At 35.0% G+C, this 18,688-nt stretch overlaps 2 protein-coding genes across 6 annotated transcripts; both read left to right on the plus strand.

The window, feature by feature from the left end:
• Positions 1-1,815: 1,815 nt before the first annotated feature.
• On the plus strand, positions 1,816-7,338 carry LOC133668188 (uncharacterized). 2 transcript variants are annotated; one of them, XM_062087939.1, is made up of 8 exons: positions 1,816-2,468; positions 5,033-5,180; positions 5,280-5,430; positions 5,601-5,726; positions 5,834-5,914; positions 6,272-6,464; positions 6,539-6,809; positions 6,933-7,338. In XM_062087939.1, exons 1-8 carry the CDS (start codon positions 2,256-2,258, stop codon positions 7,169-7,171), a joined length of 1,422 nt encoding a protein of 473 aa, XP_061943923.1. In that variant the 5' UTR covers positions 1,816-2,255; the 3' UTR covers positions 7,172-7,338. The 2 variants fall into 2 exon arrangements, with proteins under 2 accessions (XP_061943923.1, XP_061943922.1); XM_062087938.1 differs by having other exon boundaries at positions 1,817-2,468; positions 6,930-7,338.
• Positions 7,339-9,877: 2,539 nt separating this feature from the next.
• Positions 9,878-17,401, plus strand: LOC133668187 (COP1-interacting protein 7-like). 4 transcript variants are annotated; one of them, XM_062087936.1, is made up of 12 exons: positions 9,878-10,051; positions 10,338-10,396; positions 11,320-11,399; positions 12,341-12,526; positions 12,618-12,729; positions 12,806-12,839; positions 13,486-13,523; positions 13,634-13,668; positions 13,753-13,905; positions 14,067-16,573; positions 16,722-16,808; positions 16,969-17,401. In XM_062087936.1, the coding sequence occupies exons 3-12, from the start codon at positions 11,326-11,328 to the stop codon at positions 17,034-17,036; spliced, it is 3,294 nt and encodes a 1,097-aa protein (XP_061943920.1). In that variant the 5' UTR covers positions 9,878-10,051; positions 10,338-10,396; positions 11,320-11,325; the 3' UTR covers positions 17,037-17,401. The 4 variants fall into 4 exon arrangements, with proteins under 4 accessions (XP_061943920.1, XP_061943918.1, XP_061943921.1 ...); XM_062087934.1 differs by lacking the exon at positions 10,338-10,396 and having other exon boundaries at positions 9,879-10,051; XM_062087937.1 differs by lacking the exons at positions 9,878-10,051; positions 10,338-10,396 and adding an exon at positions 10,081-10,277.
• The last annotated feature ends 1,287 nt before the right edge of the window (positions 17,402-18,688 follow it).

The following is an 18,688-nucleotide window of genomic DNA, read 5'->3' on the forward strand; positions in this document are numbered from 1 at the left end:
ATAAGAACTAATAGATAATAAACAACATTATCAGTATCATATAAAGGTAACCTTTTAAAAGGATAAACACGCTGAGTTGTAATTCCTTTTATAGTTGAAGGAAAAGAAGACCACATATTTATTGAATGAGACTCAATTTTAAATATATAAAAATTAAATAGTCAAGCGAGAGTTAAAGAGGCAAAGCTATAGTTTTTAAACCCCCCGGTGGCCGGCTCAGTTCAAGGCCTGATTTCTAGTTTTTGACCGGATCACCGGGTCGGCCGGATCAATCTCTATTTTTAAAAAGTTCAAAACAGTGTTGTTTTAGTAAAAATAAAAACAAAAGTCAAAGGGTTTTGCCGGGTCAACCCGCCGAGTCAGTCGGGTCATACCGAATTATGGCTTTTTCTATTTTTTAATCAACCCAGCCCGGTTCTAGCTTTGGGTCGGCCAGGTCCCGGATCTACTCGTTGGGCCGGGTTTCAAAACTATAAGCAAAGTCATACCTTCTACTTCATACTACTAAAAAAAAGGTAGAATTCATATAAAAAACCCTAATAATTTGGTGATAAGAATAATTATGAAATGATAAATCCAAGCACTTATGACTTGAAATCCATAGATAAAGGGATTAATTTGCATGTTGCATAACTCGGTACATATAGATAAAATAAATTATAAAACAATTATCTTTAAAATAATGGTACGAAAATAAGATCTTTTGCATGTTTTCAAACTACTCCTTTTTTTTTCTTTTTTATATTTCTCTTAGGGTGAATCATTAAAAATAGATGTTTTATTCATTTAATTAGTTGAGAATTTAAACATAATTTAAGAATGCGGTACAAACATTATTTTATATTTTAAATTATTTTGATACATTGATTTTAAAAATAATTTTTTAAAAATAAAAGAATATTATTTTAATGTATTTTAATATAAAAAATATTTTAAAAAATAATCACAATCACACTTTTAAATATCCAAAACATCCAAAGAGACACTTAGTTTACATTATTTCTTTTGCTAATCTCTATTGGTACTGTGGTTCCTCTCTCCCTCTCCTGCGTTTATTTTAGATAAGCATGGTTCCCCCCTCCCTCTCTCTGACTAGTATGATTATTTATTGAAGTGATGCTGGACAAATAAAGAAACATTAAAGTGACAGAAAATGCTTGACTTCGTGTTTTTTTATATAGAAATGTGTGCTGGAGTGTTTTATTTATTTATTATTAATTTATTATCGAATCCCAAGTCAAGTGCCATGAAATTGGAGGAAGAAAGAGCATAAAGGGTTTAGGAGAGCTAGCCTCTCTTTTTTCTTTCTATTTTTTACCATTTTTTTTTATCAATATTTTCCCTATTTTCATGAGTGATTAGTGTTTTTTTCAGAGGAGTTCTAAAACTTGGGTTTGTTATAGAGATAATAACATTAGTTTTTTTCTTGAGAATCTGGATTAAAAAATATTAAATTTTAGTTATATTAATTTTAGTTTTTTAATAGTTAATGTTTTTATTTTATTTTTAATATTTTAAAATATATTGTCTGATACTTAATTGTTGTTTATAAAGTGAAAATTAGAAGAAATTAATCCAATCTTTTGTCCAAAAATCCTATTAGTGGAGACATACACTAGAACACATAACACTTTTTCTCAAAATGCTAGCATATTAATAAAATTCATATAGCTTTGTTAGAAAATCTTGTTGAAATTCCTCATGTTTAACGATACAATTGTGTTCTTATGGAAATGAAATGGGTTGTAAGCCCAATTGTATAAGTCCAGCTCCCAAGTTAAGAAGCACCACAAAGGCCTAAAATAAGATGTCCGGGCCCCAGTTGGGGAGCCAAGATTTCACTGACCAAATTTTGAAAGAAATTCAAAGTTTGTGATATTTCGAAAGCAGATCGAAATCAGACCTAAACTGGGAAACTCACTAAAATCCTAGGTAGCTTCTCCAATCTTGTTTCCTCCCTGACCCATTACAAATCTTCATATTTTTTTATATATATATTTAGCAACTTAGCAAGTGCATTTGCTTCGGTTTTGTATGGTAGCATTCCAATTCAAACAGCCTGAAAATCGTTCCTTTTTCTTGTATAGAAAGTGGGGGTTTTTGTGTTTTGTTTTTTTTTTTGGCGATTATTAAGTTTAAGAGAGGAAAAGAGAAGATGGGTTTGTGTTAAAATTGAATTTTTTTAGCAGAACTATTCAAATTTTTTTTTTGTTTCTCTGAGGGGGAGAGAGAGAGAGAGAGGAGGGTGGGGAGAAATGGATGGTGGAGGAGGGAGGAGGATAACGGTGAGTCCGAGGCCGTGTAATGGGAAAAGAGTTGTGGCGAAGAAACGGGGAAGGGGTTTTGGTGGTGGAGATGGGTTTGTTAACAGTGTCAAGAAGCTTCAAAGAAGGGAAATTTGTTCTAAGCGTGACCGTTCTTTTACTATGACTGATGCCCAAGAACGTTTTAGAAACATCCGGTTACAGGTACCCTTTTGGCTTTGGTTTCCTCGGAATTTGTCTTTTTTTTTTTTATTCTTGTGGGAATTTAAGATTTTGATTATTGATTTTCCTGTTTGTTGTTTAAGGGTTTCTACTGAGTGTGTCTATTGTTTCTTCTGCATCTGTCTTAATCGTGTTGATGTTGAAATTTGTTTTATTTTAAGTCTGTCCATTATAGTTAGAATGGAGGTTAAATCAGGATAGTTATTTATTCTTTAATTTGTGCTTCTTATTACGTCAGAGCTGTAATTCTCTTATTCATATTTCGTAGCATTATTTTATGGGTGCTAGCTTCCTTTGATGCATTTTTTTTGCTACTTATATACCAATGACGCTATGAGCACTGAGAAGTTATAGTGGCAACACTTGTAGCTGTAGCTAGCAATGTTGGTCTTGCCAAATTGTTGCAGTGAGGACACGCTAGTCTTGAAAATGCTTGATTGATGTTGACAAAAGCTGTATGAATGGCAAATGTGAGTAATGCATGTGATGGTATCTGCAGAGTTTAGGTTTTTTCAGTTCTGATAGTTGTTCCTTTGATGAAGGTAGGTTAAAATTTGATCTAAGCATCACCATGGTCGCGCAAATCTCTTTGCTTGTCACTTGTCATAAATGCCCTAGCAATTGACCATATTAGGAGTTCCAAATTTTCATTTGAAGATAGAATTCATAAGGAGCCAGAAATTTGATAAAGAGCGTTTCATTTAGGTGGAATCGAAATTTGGAGGTATTTAGGAAGAAAGTGTTAGGATTAGTGATTGATGTCTAGACACAATACATAACACTTGAAAGTGGTTAGACAATTTGTCTACATCCACCGAGCAGCCAATTTCATTATATAGAGAGAAAACAACAATGGAGGAGGAGGAACACCTCACTCAACTCCCACTCTCTATAATTGCTTCACATTTCTTTGTATCCCTCTATTGCATGCTATTGCATGGCTCTCATGCAACTACATCTTGCTTCTTCGAATGGTTCTCATACAACTTCAATTTATAGTGTACATGGAGGGGCAACCATCCTCATTTCCATCCCGATATTCCTTAACCTAACTTTCCACTACATCTTGCTGTAGTTGCTTAATTGAAGTTGTTTAAACCTTCTATAGATCTTTGAGGTTAGAAGATAGGTCTGGTGCCTTTTGTCTCCAAGTGGAAGATTGTTGAGAAGTGGATACAAAGGCCCACACTCAACTAACACACTAACTCAACAATGATGGTAGTGGAAAGTTGGGTGAAGAAATATTGAGATGGAAATGGAGGATGTTTTTGTTCCCCCATTTTCAATATAAATAAAGGTTGTATAAGTCATTTGAAGAAGCAAGTGCAGCAAGATGTAGCTGCGTGAGAGCCAATCAGCAACTTGCAGCAGTAAGCACAGAGGGATAGAGAGAAATGTGAGGCAACCACAAAGAGTGGGAATTGAGTGAGGTGTTCCTCCTCCATTGTTGTAGATTGTAGTTTTCTCTTTATATAATGAAATTGGTTGTTACATGGACGTAGGAAAATTACCGAACCACGATAAAATGTTGTGTTTGGTGTCTAGGCAACAATCATCGATCCTAACAGAAAGGTAGAGGAACCCATTGACCCCTCCCTTCTTCCATAAATCCCCTACCATCTCAGTACGGCTGAAACAAGAATTTCTAAATTAGAACTTTCCGGTTCAAACCTTTGCAGACGTGTTTGAGGACTAGTGATGAAGAAATTTTACCTGCCTACTTGGAAATATTCTTACTTGCACCATCTTCCCAGTGAGGTTTGAAACTAGAACTTCTAAATTAGAATTTTCCAGCTCGAACCTTTGCAACACCCTTGAGGGCTTGTGATGAAGTAATTCTGCTTGCCTGTTTAGAAGCTGCTTGCTTGTGCCTTCTTCACACTGAGCTATTTCATGGTGAACAGAATAACTGAATGTAATAATTCAACCAGCAACCAAACAAATATGCTATAATTGTTTTTCAAGAATATATAGGTAGAAGTGTTGTGCCTTCTCTCATTAAATTGTAGTGTTTGTAACTGCTTTTCAAGAATATATAGTTACTCTTAGTCCTGATAATAAGAAAACATATCTTTAACATGGCATGTCATTATCAATACTGCATTTCTATATAACCATGCTGTATGAAAATCATAGTGATGCCTCTTGGATGCACTTAGAACGTTCAGTTCAATCACTGCTCATGGAATTTAATGCTAGCATTGCACTACAAGCAGGCTCTACTGTTCAGCAATTAATATTTCTCCTGTATACATGTCTCCTCAATAGTTAGTGAGTGTTTGAGAGTGTGGTAGCTTTTGCTTTTGTGTGCGCTTCACTTGAAAAAGCATCAAATTAGTGTTTTTTAGTGCTTTTCAATGGTTTTGATGTGTTGATGTCAAGAATGAATTTTTTTTTTCATTTTGATGCATTTTCAAGCTAAAAGCACTTTGAAAAGCACCTTACACCATAATACCAAACACAATCTTGTATACACTTCATTCTGCATCATATTGTTTATATTCCCACTTTCTGTTGTGAGATGTAATCTGTGAATTTATGAATAGGAGGAATATGATACTTATGATCCAAAAGGTCACTGTACCATGGTACTGCCTTTTTTAAGAAAGAGGTCAAAGATTATTGAGATTGTAGCAGCTCGTGACATAGTGTTTGCTCTTGCACAGTCTGGTGTCTGCGCAGCATTTAGCCGAGGTATTGATTATCTTTCCACTGTCAGCTCTGATCTTTGATTCTCTTTGCATCAAAAAGTGGAATGGAAGGGTTGTAATGTATTCCTATTGTTTTTGGCAGAGACCAACCAAAGGATATGCTTTTTGAATGTCACTCCTGATGAAGTTATACGAAGCTTGTTTTATAATAAAAACAATGATTCACTCATTACAGTTTCAGTTTATGCCTCAGACAATTTCAGTTCCTTGAAATGCAGAAGCACAAGGATTGAGTATGTGAATCTTTTTACACATGCCTCTGCCTCTCATCCCCCTTCCACTCACACCTCCCACCTTTCAAAATTATGTAGGAAAGACCAAGAGGAAATAAGAGCATCTCGATTTAGTGGTTTCAATTTGTTTAGACCTACACTTTTATTACTAACAGTGCTTTCTGTTCCAGATATATACGAAGGGGTCAACCAGATGCTGGCTTTGCTCTTTTTGAATCTGAGTCACTGAAATGGCCTGGTTTTGTAGAGTTTGATGATGTAAATGGCAAAGTACTCACATATTCTGCACAGGATAGGTAAGTACATCAATGGCTATATTCAATTGAAATTATTAATTATTACCCAAGTAGCTTTTTCTTTTTTCAATTTGACCTCTTATTTTCTCTCTCTTTCCTTCTATCAGTATATACAAGGTGTTTGACCTAAAGAATTACACAATGTTATACTCGATAGCAGACAAAAATGTTCAAGAGATTAAGATCAGGTACAATCCTTTACATTCTTGCAACTTTTGATTTGCCCAGCAGCATGTTCTCAAATGCACGAGAGATGTGCATGCAGGTACACATGAGCGCAAACTCATGCACTATTCCTGAGGGGCTGGAATTGCTGCATGCATGAGCTTATAGTTCTTTTGAGATTAATAAGTCGTACACTTGGATTGTAATTCAGGGACTGCTGCATGCATTTCATGATTCTGAATGTCTTGTGTTGTTTCTTTGAGATTATTCATCGGATTTAATAATGCAAGTGCACAAGTTTAATTTCAGTGTTCTGTTTCCATTGCTTCACACGAGCTTAGACTTTCTCCTGTTTGCTTTTGTTTTTTTTTTCTCTTCAGTCCAGGGATCATGTTGTTGATTTTAACTAAAAGTAGTGGCTGTGTTCCTCTTGAGATTCTTTCAATAGAGGATGGCACTGTTCTCAAATCTTTTAATCATCTCCTTCATCGGAATAAGAAGGTGGATTTCATTGAACAATTCAATGAGAAGCTTCTTGTCAAGCAAGAAAATGAGAATCTCCAGATTCTTGATGTAAGGATCATTGATGTTATCTTCCAATTGTATCTCTTCATCCATGCACAAAATCTGACCGCTACTCTCTGTAGGTGCGCAACTTTGACCTAACAGAAGTTAGCAGAACCGAGTTTATGACACCATCTGCATTTATATTTCTATATGAAAACCAGCTATTTCTGACTTTTAGAAATCGAACTGTGGCTGTTTGGAACTTCCGGGGAGAGCTTGTAACTTCCTTTGAGGATCACCTTTTGTGGCATCCTGATTGCAACACTAATAATATTTACATCACAAGTGATCAGGATCTCATTATTTCTTACTGTAAGGCTGACTCTGATGATCCCTTGTCTGAAGGCAATGGTTAGTTTTTCAAAATTTCCACAGTTTTTCCAAGTTTATTATAAGCTGCCTTTTGGCACTGAGTTGTTAGAATAAAGAAAAAATGAACGTAGCTCTAACAATATTTGCATCCATATGCAGCAGGATCCATCAATATCAGTAATATCTTGACTGGGAAATGTCTTGCTAAAATAAAGGCAAGCAACAGCTTCCCAAATGAGAATGAATGCGGTCAGAATTCAAAGAAGCATAGGCATGCCTCAAGGATTATAAGCACAGCTGCAGAAGCTTTGGAAGACATAACTGCTCTCTTCTATGATGAAGAGCGCAATGAGATCTATACAGGCAATAGGCATGGTCTAGTTCATGTGTGGTCTAACTGATGTTTTGATTAATCCTTGTTTGCTTAAGGTTCATAATTGTTTAATCAGATGGTTGAATGAGCATGCTTCCTGGATGTGAGAGTTCCTTGAAACTGTACCGTTGACCACTCCTGTACCATGTTATATTGCATTTTGGCCTATGAAGAGTCTTTGTTTTTGTTTTAAAAGCATTTTAAAAAAAATTTAATTTAATTTTAATTTTCTTCTTCCTTCAAATATTTTATGTGTTTCAGGTTGTTTTGTAGATGTTAAAAATAAATTTTTTAAAAAATATTATTTTAATGTATTTTTAAACAAAAATATTTTAAAAAACAATTATGTATTTCACTGCGATAGTTTTCGGTCCAAAAGTGTCGGGCGCTCCATTGCCCTTTGTTTTTCTCTCGAGGCATTCGTTTTCTGCCACTTTGCTCAAGTAGTTTTTGTTTTCAAATATCACGTTGGTGATTTGGTAGATCTCAGGAGCCGTGGATGCTGGGGAGTGTTGAACAAGTATCAACGGGTGGGTCAATGTCGGTGAGAACGCATGAAATTCTTGTCTCTCAGCACTACTAAAAACATGGAGGACTTTGCATCACATGTTGTAAGAGTCTTGGTGTGCTTTTACCACAGTGCCACATGGGGTGGGGGGGGTAGTTGCATCAGAATCAAATTATTCTGGGGTCCCCTCCACAGTCCACTGAGCCACTATCATTCCATGTAAAACCAGAGTGGAGGTTGCAGAGGAGGAAAGATGCTGGGAAGGTGGAGCAATATGTTGATGGCATCTTCTCTGTTAGTTTTAGGTTAGGTGGGGAATGAAGGCAAAACTAGTTATTGCATTTTCACATGGATTGGAAGGAAAGCATAGCCATCAAGTAGATTCAATGCTTTACGATTCGCCAACCTCTTATATTGTCATCCTCTTCTCTTCTCTTGAGCTTTTGACGTGAAACCTAGTTTAGTTTTTCTGACATGGTGCAGCAAGCTAGTTACTTGCAAGTATATAGAAATATTCGAAGGTAATGAGAGATTGCTTGGTAACTTGGTGAGGTTGATTCATGGAAAGTGTTTCTTTTACGCTTTCAAAAACATTTTTTAAAAAATTCTTTTTTTTTAATATTTTTTTTTGTATTTTTATATTGTTTTAATGTACCGTTATTAAAAATAAAAAAAATATTATTTTAATATATTTAATGAAAAGTATTTTCAAAAACAATTATTAATACAATATTAAATGGGCTCTGAAACTCAAAAAAAAATATTGTTAATTCACGAAAAAAAAATGCTAATTTGTTTTAAAAAATGCTTGTTTTTGTATTTTAAAAATATTTTTTAAAAAATTTAATTTTTTATTTTATTCATTGCTTTAAATTAATACTTTTAGTTTAAATAAAAAAATACTTTTAAAAAATAAATAAAAAATAAAAAACTATCATATTTTCAAACATATCATCCCTACTAATTGAATGCAAATTTGGAGGAGCAATGGTTGGTGATTTATGAACTCAAAGAAAAGGGAAAGCATCGACGTGAAAACTTTAATTAAATAAATAATACACAACTTTAAACAACCTCAAATCTCATGATCATTGATTAATAATAGAGAGAGAGAGAGAGAGAGGGAGGGAGAGGGGACAAGGCACGAACAGAGAGTGTCATTCACGCATCGCCAATACGCGTCGGTGTCCTGCAAGTATTATTTATGGTTGGGTTTAGATTTCTGCGTAATCAACGCGCACCACAACCACTCTCACTCGGGAAGGATAATAGTTATTGCTGGATAGGTGACATTCACGCGGCCTTGTTTAAATTTTTTCTAATGTAATAAAAATATTCAGCTACGTAATGTTTTTAATGAATAAAAATAAAAATTAAGATTCAAGTATGGATTTAATAAGTTCAATATGATAAAAAATAACATTAATAGTAAATAAAATAAACAAATTTTTTTTTAACAATAATCAACTATAAAAAATAGCTATTAATATCATATCTAGAAAAAAAAGAAAAAATTAATTGAAGATTTAGTGTCTGTTTGGGAGTATGATTGCAGTTACTTTTCAAAATATTTTTTGTGTGGAAATACATCAAAATGATATTTTTTTATTTTTTAAAAATTATTTTTAAAATTAGTACATCAAAAAATCTAAAATATATAAAAAAATTAAATTTTTATAGAACTACTTTACTGTTATTGTCCCACCACTAAAATGACCCCACCAAATATAATGTGATTCTCAACTTGTAAAATATATATTATTTTAAATGGTTTAATGATACTAAAGGCCATGTTATATTATTTTTAATAAAAGTATAACGTGATTTAATATAAAATATCCGTCCAAAATCAAGCTAATATTTTAATGTATTTTAAAAGAGTGCCATATATTATATTTATATTGATTCCAATTCCAGAGAAAAAAATTGGCAAATGCATGAGTACTCTCTGACCCGTGTGTAAGAATCCCGTTATAGTTCAATGAACTTCTTATATTATTTTTTTTATATTTTTAAATAATTTTAATATGTTATTTTAAAAATAAATTTTAAAAAATAAAAAGAAATAAAAAAAGCCAATCTCCACACTTTACTGAGCTAAGCTATGCTTTATGTTTAAAGAACTTCTTAGTTCTTACCGTAACAGGAGTAGTTAGTTGGGTGTCGTAATATCTGGAGTTACTGCCATTGCTCTATCCTCTCTCTTCTGGAGCACAGTAGCAGTGTCTCTTTTTTACGTTGGAATAAAGATTAAAGAAATAAAAGCCACACATCCACACATGGCATGATTCTTGACAAAGCTCCTCTCCCTCATTCAATCAAGATCTCGTGCTATCCAACCCACTGAGAAGTTGAGCTCATCAGCCCCCATTACCTTCCCTCCTCTCTTCTTCACTCAAGGTGAGCTAACTTCGTGCTTTCCTTTTTCTTTTTTACTCAAATGGGCCCTTTTCTTTTTGGGTGGTAGTTCCTTCTCTTCTCTATTTCCTTACCTGCTACTCCCATTTTCTGTAACGCAGCACAACCTCTATCTCTATGCTTTGTTGTATCAGTGAACTTCTCTTTAGATTCTAAATGCCTTTTGCCTTGACTGTAAAATTCGCTGTCGGTGCTGAATGGTGGAGTGGTGACCCTTCTTTTCTTTATTAAATTTTTGTTCTTTTCTTTCTTTTGTCCCGTTTTTTAGTGCAGGATAGAACATTTCATCGCCTAGATCTGATTCGATGCTTAATTTTCTAGTAAAAGGTAGTTAGTTTGCTCTTAATTATGCTGGCACAGATCAACTAAAATAATAAATAAATCCCCCTTCTTAGTTGCACCTAACAGAAGGCTGCTCTTTCAATTGTTTTGGTCGGCTGAACATTTATATGCTTTTTATCTTTTTGGTTATTTCTTGTTCAGTCTCAAGTCTGTGTATCAATGAGTGCTGAATTTTGAATTTTGTCACTGGGGTTGAGAGCATTTTGCAAGTAAGTAGATGATGAAGTTGTTTTTGGAATAATTTTTTTCTGACAAACAGATTGGATCCCATGCCACTGTTAATAAGCAATCCGCTTTTATTTCTTGACATACTCCTCTACGCTAGTACTAAACATTTTAGCTTGCTATTTATTTTTTTCTTCTTAAATGTAGCATCATTCGTTTTCGTTTATGTTTGACTGGCTGCGAATCACTTTCACTGTATCAATTTAAATTGGGTGTCTACATCTTTGTATCTGTCTATCACTCACTTTATTGTCTCTATTTGTTGTTGTTGTTGGGTTGAATGTTATAACAATCTGATTTATACTTCGTATCTTTCATGTTTAATGCAATTAAGATTTTTAATGGATATCTCATTTTAATCTCTCCATCCGTGCACAAATTTCCTGGGATTTAACTATTTATTTATCCTTCCTGTTCTTGCACCTCCTTATCCTTTTTCTTTGAGGTTGTTGTTTTGTCAGTCTTGAGTTTTGGTATTTGTCAATAAATATAACTGGCAGTATATATAAAAGAAGATCGAGAGTTCTAGTTTCATTGATGTGTATTTTTTAGATCCATAGCAAGCACTTATTTTTTATAGTGCTTGTTAAAGTAATGCATATACTTGAAAAAAAAGTTGAAGCATGGCACGATGTGAGATTAGTCTTCTGTTTCTGCAAAGTTGAAGTTTTCTTTCCTTTCAGGTTCTTATGATGGACAGCGGAATAGATCCTGATGCATCTCTGGATTATGCTACGATTCAGATCTTTCCAACTAAAAACAAGTTAGTTGTTTTTGCATAAACATTGTTTAAGCATTTCAACAAGATGCTTTATATCATTGAACAGTAGGATATTTTAAGCTGATTTGTTGTCACTCTGCCTTGTTGGCTTGCAACCTTGACGGTTCTATGCTGACTGTTGATAGAAATGACTAGGACTTAATGAAGTTGTGAAACATTGTCAGAATAACCTGTTATTTGAGTCATATGGACATTTTAATAGCCTTTCATGCATAACCAGTCAGCATTGCTAGTCCAAGAGACTGAAAATATTGCATTTAAACCAAAGAAAATATACAGTGAGCTGTGTATTTCTTTCATTTCATTCATCTAGACGTGTGCGTGAAAGCACATATTCATAGACGTAAGAGACCGCAGGATTTTATAGGACCCATTATATAATCCAATTTTTCTTCAGCCCAAAGGAAAAAAAATGATTTCCCAGTCCAAGTGCATGACTTTGCTTAAAGAACCACCATTTCATATTAAAAGAAGTCGAAGTACCAAGCACTGATGTTTGTTCATTGAGAAATGGAACCCACTTTATATCTAGATCATCCTTCGAAGAGCCCTATATAAGTAGTACAAACATTGAGTAATGTCCTGTCAGTATTCAAGAGGTATACAAGGCTTTGCCTAGCACTTCTTTCCATGAAACAAATATGGTTACTAATCAAGTAAATCTATTACTGTGCCAACCAGGTTTCAGGATTTTTTTTTCTTTTGGGTGGGGGGTGGGGTGTTAAAGTAAAAATTTTCTAGTTTCGTGGCTCTACTTTTGTTTGTTAGTTAGCTTTGTCCTGCATCTAAAGCTTGGCGCCATTGATGGCATTCCTCCTTCAAGTTTGATAGATATTTAATCTCATCTCTAAGCATATATAGGCATTCCTTTTCAGTTTTTTTTTTTTTTGTGAACCCCTCTGACGTATCCACTGCTATTTTAGGTACGAGATATTTGTTTGTGGTGATGACGAGGTTGAGAAATTAGCTGTTGGCCTGCTGGAGCAACTCTTGCCACATTTGCCAGAAGTACGTAAATTGTACGCTAAAGGAACTAATGCTATCTTCAAACTCCAAGTAACAGGAGAACTCAGCAATGTACCATGGTTCACAAAATCAACTTTGAACAGGTTTTTGTAACTTAGTGTGCATTTTGCTTTCTGTTTATGTTTGAATTAATCTTGTTTATTCTGTTATTAAAATAATTATAATTCTTCCCAGATTCCTGAAAATTGCTGGTTCACTTGATTTAGTGAATACCAGCAAGTCTATTGAGGGTGAGATCTCCCAATTGGAGGAGGCCAGAAAATTTCATCTTTCTTTATCTGCTCAGGTCAGCTCCAGTTTCCTTTCATATAATATATTATATTGCCTAGAGTGTCTTGTTAACGAAAATTTTCTTTTGTCAGGGGCATCAGGATCATTCTAAAAGTGGACAAACAGGTAACTTGTTTAAAGAAACATGGAAGTTTACCCTTGTTTTGTTATTTTGGATTCTGGAAAGTACAGTTACATCAAATATATAATCAAATATTCTTCTTATTGGTAATTTTCCATTGCCAACAAAGGAATTTCTGAAACAAATCAGTTGAAGATCCAATGTGGTTTTATCACTTCATCTGTAACAAAATCATGGCAATAAAGTTGTTTTATAAGCAGAGATATATATGGAAATATAGAATGTGCCAGATAGTCATCAACTTTGGTAGTTTTAAAGTACTCATTGTCAGCCATCAACTTGGTAGTTTTAAAGTACTCGTTGTCACTGGCTGGCCACACCATCTGCATCAAAAACAAGTGATGCTGTTTATCATCTCAATTTGTAAACAATGTGTCTCCATGAACTAAACTTGTTTTTGCAGGTGATTATCCAATTCATGCCACATTTATCCTTGACATAAATTCATAATATTAGCGTCATAGGATGTCCAAGCATATAAGTCGACTTCAGTGTCATATTAATAGTAGTTAGCTACTGTGCTCAGTGGACATATTGGCATAAAACAATGTGATATTTGTATTGAATCTGCTGAGATCGTAGTTTCAGTTTTTATCTGATATTTATTGTATATCTTTCCTTATTTGACAGGTGGCTATGACTCAATTGAGACAGAATCAACAGTCAAAGTAATTGCTTTTACCTCCTTGTTTTATGAGTTCTCTCTTATTTGTAAATTGGATTAGGTTATTGTTGTGAATATTATAACAACTAAAATAAGTTGTCCGGACCTGTTTAGGCTGAAGCGAAAATTGCATTATCAGATACTTCAAGGTAACTTCTTCTGATTGCTAGTATTTCCAATGAGCTTCTATAAGGGCTGCATATCCTCTAAGCTATAGATGATTGTTTTGCCAGAAATGAATTGCTGCGAGCTATGGACCTGAGGCTTACTGCATTAAAAACAGAATTGGCTACAGCCCTAAACCATGCTTCTGGTGCTGCCTGCTCCTGTAAAGAAATCACTTATTTGGTAGAATTTTGTGATTATTTTGGCGCAAGAGATCTAAAGTAAGTCACCCACAAGAACAAATTGTGCATAGGTGGTCTAAATTCCTAGTTGCTACAAAAAATTTGTAGATGCAGCCTCACGTTACTTATAATTTTTATTTTAGTCTTTCAATGTAGAGAAGATTATATTTCTGACTCTAGATTTCATCTGGTATGTATAGGAATTCTTTGTGCAAAATCTTAGAATTGAGCCAAAAGGGTGAGGCGGATGTACTCCTAAATGACGACAAGCATTCTTCAACAATTGACAATGCAAGCAAGATGGATGAAGATGCTCCAATTTCAAGACCTGTATATTCATTACCACCAGTAAAATATGGTGTTTCACCAGCAAAGGCTGCCCAGGTTGAGCGACAGAGCTTATCTGACAGTGAAGAGTCTTCAGATTCGAGTGATGAAAATAAAAAATCTGTGGAAAGAAGTCGAGCTCTTTCAAGATCCGCAGCACCTAGAAGGTCAGCTTCTCCAATGCGGAGGGTTCAAATTGGGAGAGCTGGCTCACACAGGGCAGCTGCACTAACAATTAAAAGCCTGAACTTTTATCCTACCAGAGAAAGGACATCATCTCATAGAGATGCAGCTGAAATTAGTAGTGAGGAGGAAGGATCTGAACAATCCAGTAAGAAACCTGAAGCTCATGTCCGAAGGATGAGTGTTCAAGATGCGATCAATCTTTTTGAAAGAAAACAAAAGGATCAAAGTGTAGATGCCCTAAAAAAGAGCTTGTCATCGAACATTTCTCTCTGTACAAATAAATCTGTTTTAAGAAGATGGAGTTCTGGTGTTGCAGAAAGTTCCAGTCTCTGCCAACAAGAACTTAGTTCAGAAGACTCTGTTCCTCTTCCTTGCAATGATATTGCAGATAAAGAAATCTCAAATAATTTGGTTGAAGAAAAATTAGAGTCTGATTTTACACCAGGAGGTCAAAATCTTTCTGAGACTGCTGAAGTTGATGGAGAGTTGGAGAGATGGGAAGAAATGGAACAGCATGCAGATGTTGAAACAGATGCTAATGGAGCCCAAGGAAAGGAAAGAAATGGAAGAACAGCAGACTCAGTGGAATGGAGTCGACAAAAGGAAGCAGAGTTGAACGAGATGTTGATGAAAATGATGGAAAGCAGGCCGGTGAAAACCCAAAAGCCTAAAACTGTCAAAAACCAAAATATCCCTTCTGAGCAGAGGGGTGGATTTTATGATCACTACAAGGAGAAGAGGGATAGGAAACTTAGAGGAGAGAATACTGAAAAGAGAGCAGAAAAAGAAGCGCAATTTAGAGCAATGCAGCAAATTCTTGATGCGAGAAAAGCTGAAATAGCTACCACAAATGTGAAGGATGTTGGTAAGAAGCATCCACCAAGCAAACCCCAAAAATCTTTCAAAAATCCATCTCCATCTGCAGATCTCCGAAAAGACAGCCTAAAATCTTCTGCCACAAAAAAGGTTTCATCTAAAACAACGACCTTGCCTGCCACTCGTAAATCATGGCCATCAACACCACCAACCAGAGGGCCAGTGTCATCTCCATCTAAAACTCCAGGAATCTCATCTGCTGGTACCAGACCAAGGAATCGAAAATCCCAGTCAACAGTATCGCTTCCTCGATCAAATGCTAAAGTTGAAAGATCCCAGCCACAGCATAGAATTGTAAAGGAAACACGAGCTGATGCTAACAAGAGCTTAAAGGGGGTAAAAGAGAAGAGGCAGCAAACTGTAACAAAAAGTGGAAAAACAACAAAAACAAAAGCTGCAGCAGTTCTTGAAGATGGTTCTGCCATGGTTCCATCAAAGCCTAGTTTCTATAATAAGGTTACCAAAAAAAGCACTGTTGTTCCAGTGGAATCGAAACCCTTCCTCCGCAAGGGATCTAGAAGTGGCCCTCCCATTGTGAACAAGACAAAAGATTCTTCCCAGCCGGGGGAGTCTTCTGTAAACTGTGGGAGTATGTCAGAAAGTCAAGAGAATGAGGTGATTGTTAATGCTTCTGTTGAGGTTAGTGAGCATAAAGATCAGGATAATGTGGCAGAGAGTCATTTTGGTGCTGCTATGGATTCAGAAACAGTGGGAAATAGCCATCAGAATTCAGGTGAGGTGGAGAACTTCAAAGAGCTTGCCACTGATGTTGATGATGGCTTCAAAGATACAGTTCAATCTTCAGCAAACTTTCAGTCCGAAGAAGACTCAGTTATCTCTCCCAGTGCATGGGTGGAAATAGAAGAGCAAAAGGACCTGCCTAGCATACATGGAGATGCCACAACTCAACTTAGCCCTCCAGTCCGTGCTGCACCTGTGGGATTTCCTAGTCAAGGTGTTCGTCATTCTCTTTCTCAGATGCTGCAAGAAGACAACAACAGTGAACCTGATATTGTCGAGTGGGGAAATGCTGAAAATCCTCCTTCAGTGGTCTACCAAAAAGATGCTCCAAAGGGGTTGAAGAGGCTTTTGAAGTTTGCTAGGAAGAGTAAAGGAGATGCAAATATGACAGGTTGGTCTAGCCCATCTGTTTATTCTGAAGGAGAGGATGATGGTGAGGAATCTAAAGCTATCAATAAGAGAAACACTGACAATCTTCTGAGAAAGGCAGCCCATCATTCAAAGGACAGCGGGCAGCAACAGACTTCTTTCTTTGAAGGATATGACAGAAATGTGAATGCCCATGAACTTCTGCTGGGTACCTTTTCTTCCTGGCTTTGGCAATTCTTTACTTTGTCTTTTTTCAATAAAAAATTGGATGATTATAGGTGATCTATTTTTCTTTCTTCCACATGCTAACTTTTCAATTTGTCATGTATAACATGTATTTGATATTCTGGATGCAGCTCAATCAAACATAAGCAAATTCAATGCCCAGAGTTCACATCAGTTGCACAAGGGCAATGTATCAACTGCAACCTCTACAACTAAAGGTCAGTTGTGATTCTTTTTCGCTATACTGTGATCTTTATTGGTTTTTCCTTCTCCTTTCATGTACTCTAGAGTAATTTGTAGTTTTTTTTTTTTTTTTTGTCTCCTCCTTCAGTGGTGAATTTAAGTAGACTTTGACATCCTCTAATATTTTTGTCTCAGCAACAAGGTCATTCTTCTCTCTTTCAGCATTTAGGGGCAGCAAACCAAATGAGACCAAGTTCCATTGATGTTGGAATGAATGTAAAATATTGGTCACATGTTTCCTCCTAGGAGCCACGTACAAGGTTAGACTTGGGCTTGAGGAAAAATATTCCTTCATCTTCACTCACAGTTCCTGTCTAGTTCTGCATGAATTTCAGAGGGCTGGACCATCCATGTGTTTCATACTGACCAAGGGTATTGCACATAGAGCACATGTCTAGTATCAGTATATGTATTATGCAGATCATACGGATTCTTGCATTTTAGAAACTCAGTTGAGAATGTTAAATGCTAATGAATCCATTAACATCTGACCCATTTGTTTGTCTGTGTTAATTCACTTCATTGTATGATTTTTAAGTTGAAATCTTCGAGGTTTAACTTATGTTTACATCATGCATGCAGCTTGTTTGTGTTATTACATGGATGCTTTGCAGCTAAAGGAAGCGCATTCCTTGAGCACTAATCAAAACCATTTTGTTTGTTTTGAGAACCAAAGATAAACTAGGATTTTCACAAATCAATTTCTAAAGAATAGCATACACAGTAGTTCATTTAGCAGAATCTCTACACCATGTACCAAGTAGAATTTTATGCAATACAAGGGTAGATGGATACATTATCTAAATACAATATGCAAGAAGTCATGCTAAACATGTTGGAAAAAATAACAAAGGGAGAAACAAAATAAACATGTCCCAAGAAACTTGCATCATTAGTCATAAGTATGATCACATTAAATAATAATGAATCATGCTTGTTATTCATTGCCTAAGTGTATTTTGTTTGCAGAAATAATTCTTCTATGAATTGACAGGGAGTTTGCTATGAAAGTCCCTTTTCCTCTTTTTTATAGAGAATACATTCTTCTCTCTTTTTTATTTTCTTGTTATTGTCTGTTACGATTAACAAATATATTTATAAGGGTGAAGAGTTACAACCTTTGACAGTTATTGTTGGGATATAACTCCATCATTTTCCCTTATATTACCTTAGTAATATAAATAATATTTATATAGATTGGGTTAACCCATCATGAATGACCTAAATCTATTTTTTTCTTCATCTCCCACCGACACATGATAGGATCAACTCTTATTATTTCTGCAAAATTCATATTTCACAAATAGGTCGTGTGATCAGGCATACTTCAAGAACTTAATTGCTATACATATCTATTAGGAGTATATAACTTCTTAATAATGGGATATATAGTAAATGCAATATATACTTATCACATAATCTCATTTATCAGATTTTTTCGTCTCTCATAATCTCATTGTTATACTTGTTGCATTCATAATTATAACTTATCACATAAACAAACATAATTGGTTGACTAATGAATATAAATCGATGTGATAATTCTAAAATGATCTTCCTCTTTTCTCGATTCCTTTAACTTTTACTTGACTTGCTTTTCTAGTAATGTCCCAGTAGATTAAATCATTCATAATCTTTTAGAAATATATTAAAATAATGAATGTATAATCTAAGTTTTGAGAAACATATGAGAGTTATAAGAGCATAAATAAAGATTACAAGCTCTAAAGTCTCATGCAATATCAAATTGAGATCTTATTTTGTGTTACCTTTATTTGGTCATATTTTGCACTTGTGGTATGAAACACATGTTATGATATCATTTTCTTTTCATGGGAATGTATCAATAATACCG

Source organism: Populus nigra, chromosome 11 (genome assembly GCF_951802175.1).
Source record: "Populus nigra chromosome 11, ddPopNigr1.1, whole genome shotgun sequence".
NCBI lineage: Eukaryota > Viridiplantae > Streptophyta > Magnoliopsida > Malpighiales > Salicaceae > Populus > Populus nigra.

Bases quoted from the DNA above. Each gene is read 5' to 3' on its own strand.
- LOC133668188 (XM_062087938.1), top strand. From the start codon at position 2,256: ATGGATGGTGGAGGAGGGAGGAGGATAACGGTGAGTCCGAGGCCGTGT. The intron at 2,469-5,032 runs GTACCCTTTTGG...ATTTATGAATAG, and splicing joins TTAGAAACATCCGGTTACAG to GAGGAATATGATACTTATGA. The intron at 5,181-5,279 runs GTATTGATTATC...TGTTTTTGGCAG, and splicing joins CTGCGCAGCATTTAGCCGAG to AGACCAACCAAAGGATATGC.
- LOC133668187 (XM_062087936.1), top strand. From the start codon at position 11,326: ATGATGGACAGCGGAATAGATCCTGATGCATCTCTGGATTATGCTACG. The intron at 11,400-12,340 runs GTTAGTTGTTTT...CTGCTATTTTAG, and splicing joins ATCTTTCCAACTAAAAACAA to GTACGAGATATTTGTTTGTG. The intron at 16,574-16,721 runs GTACCTTTTCTT...TTCTGGATGCAG, and splicing joins TGCCCATGAACTTCTGCTGG to CTCAATCAAACATAAGCAAA.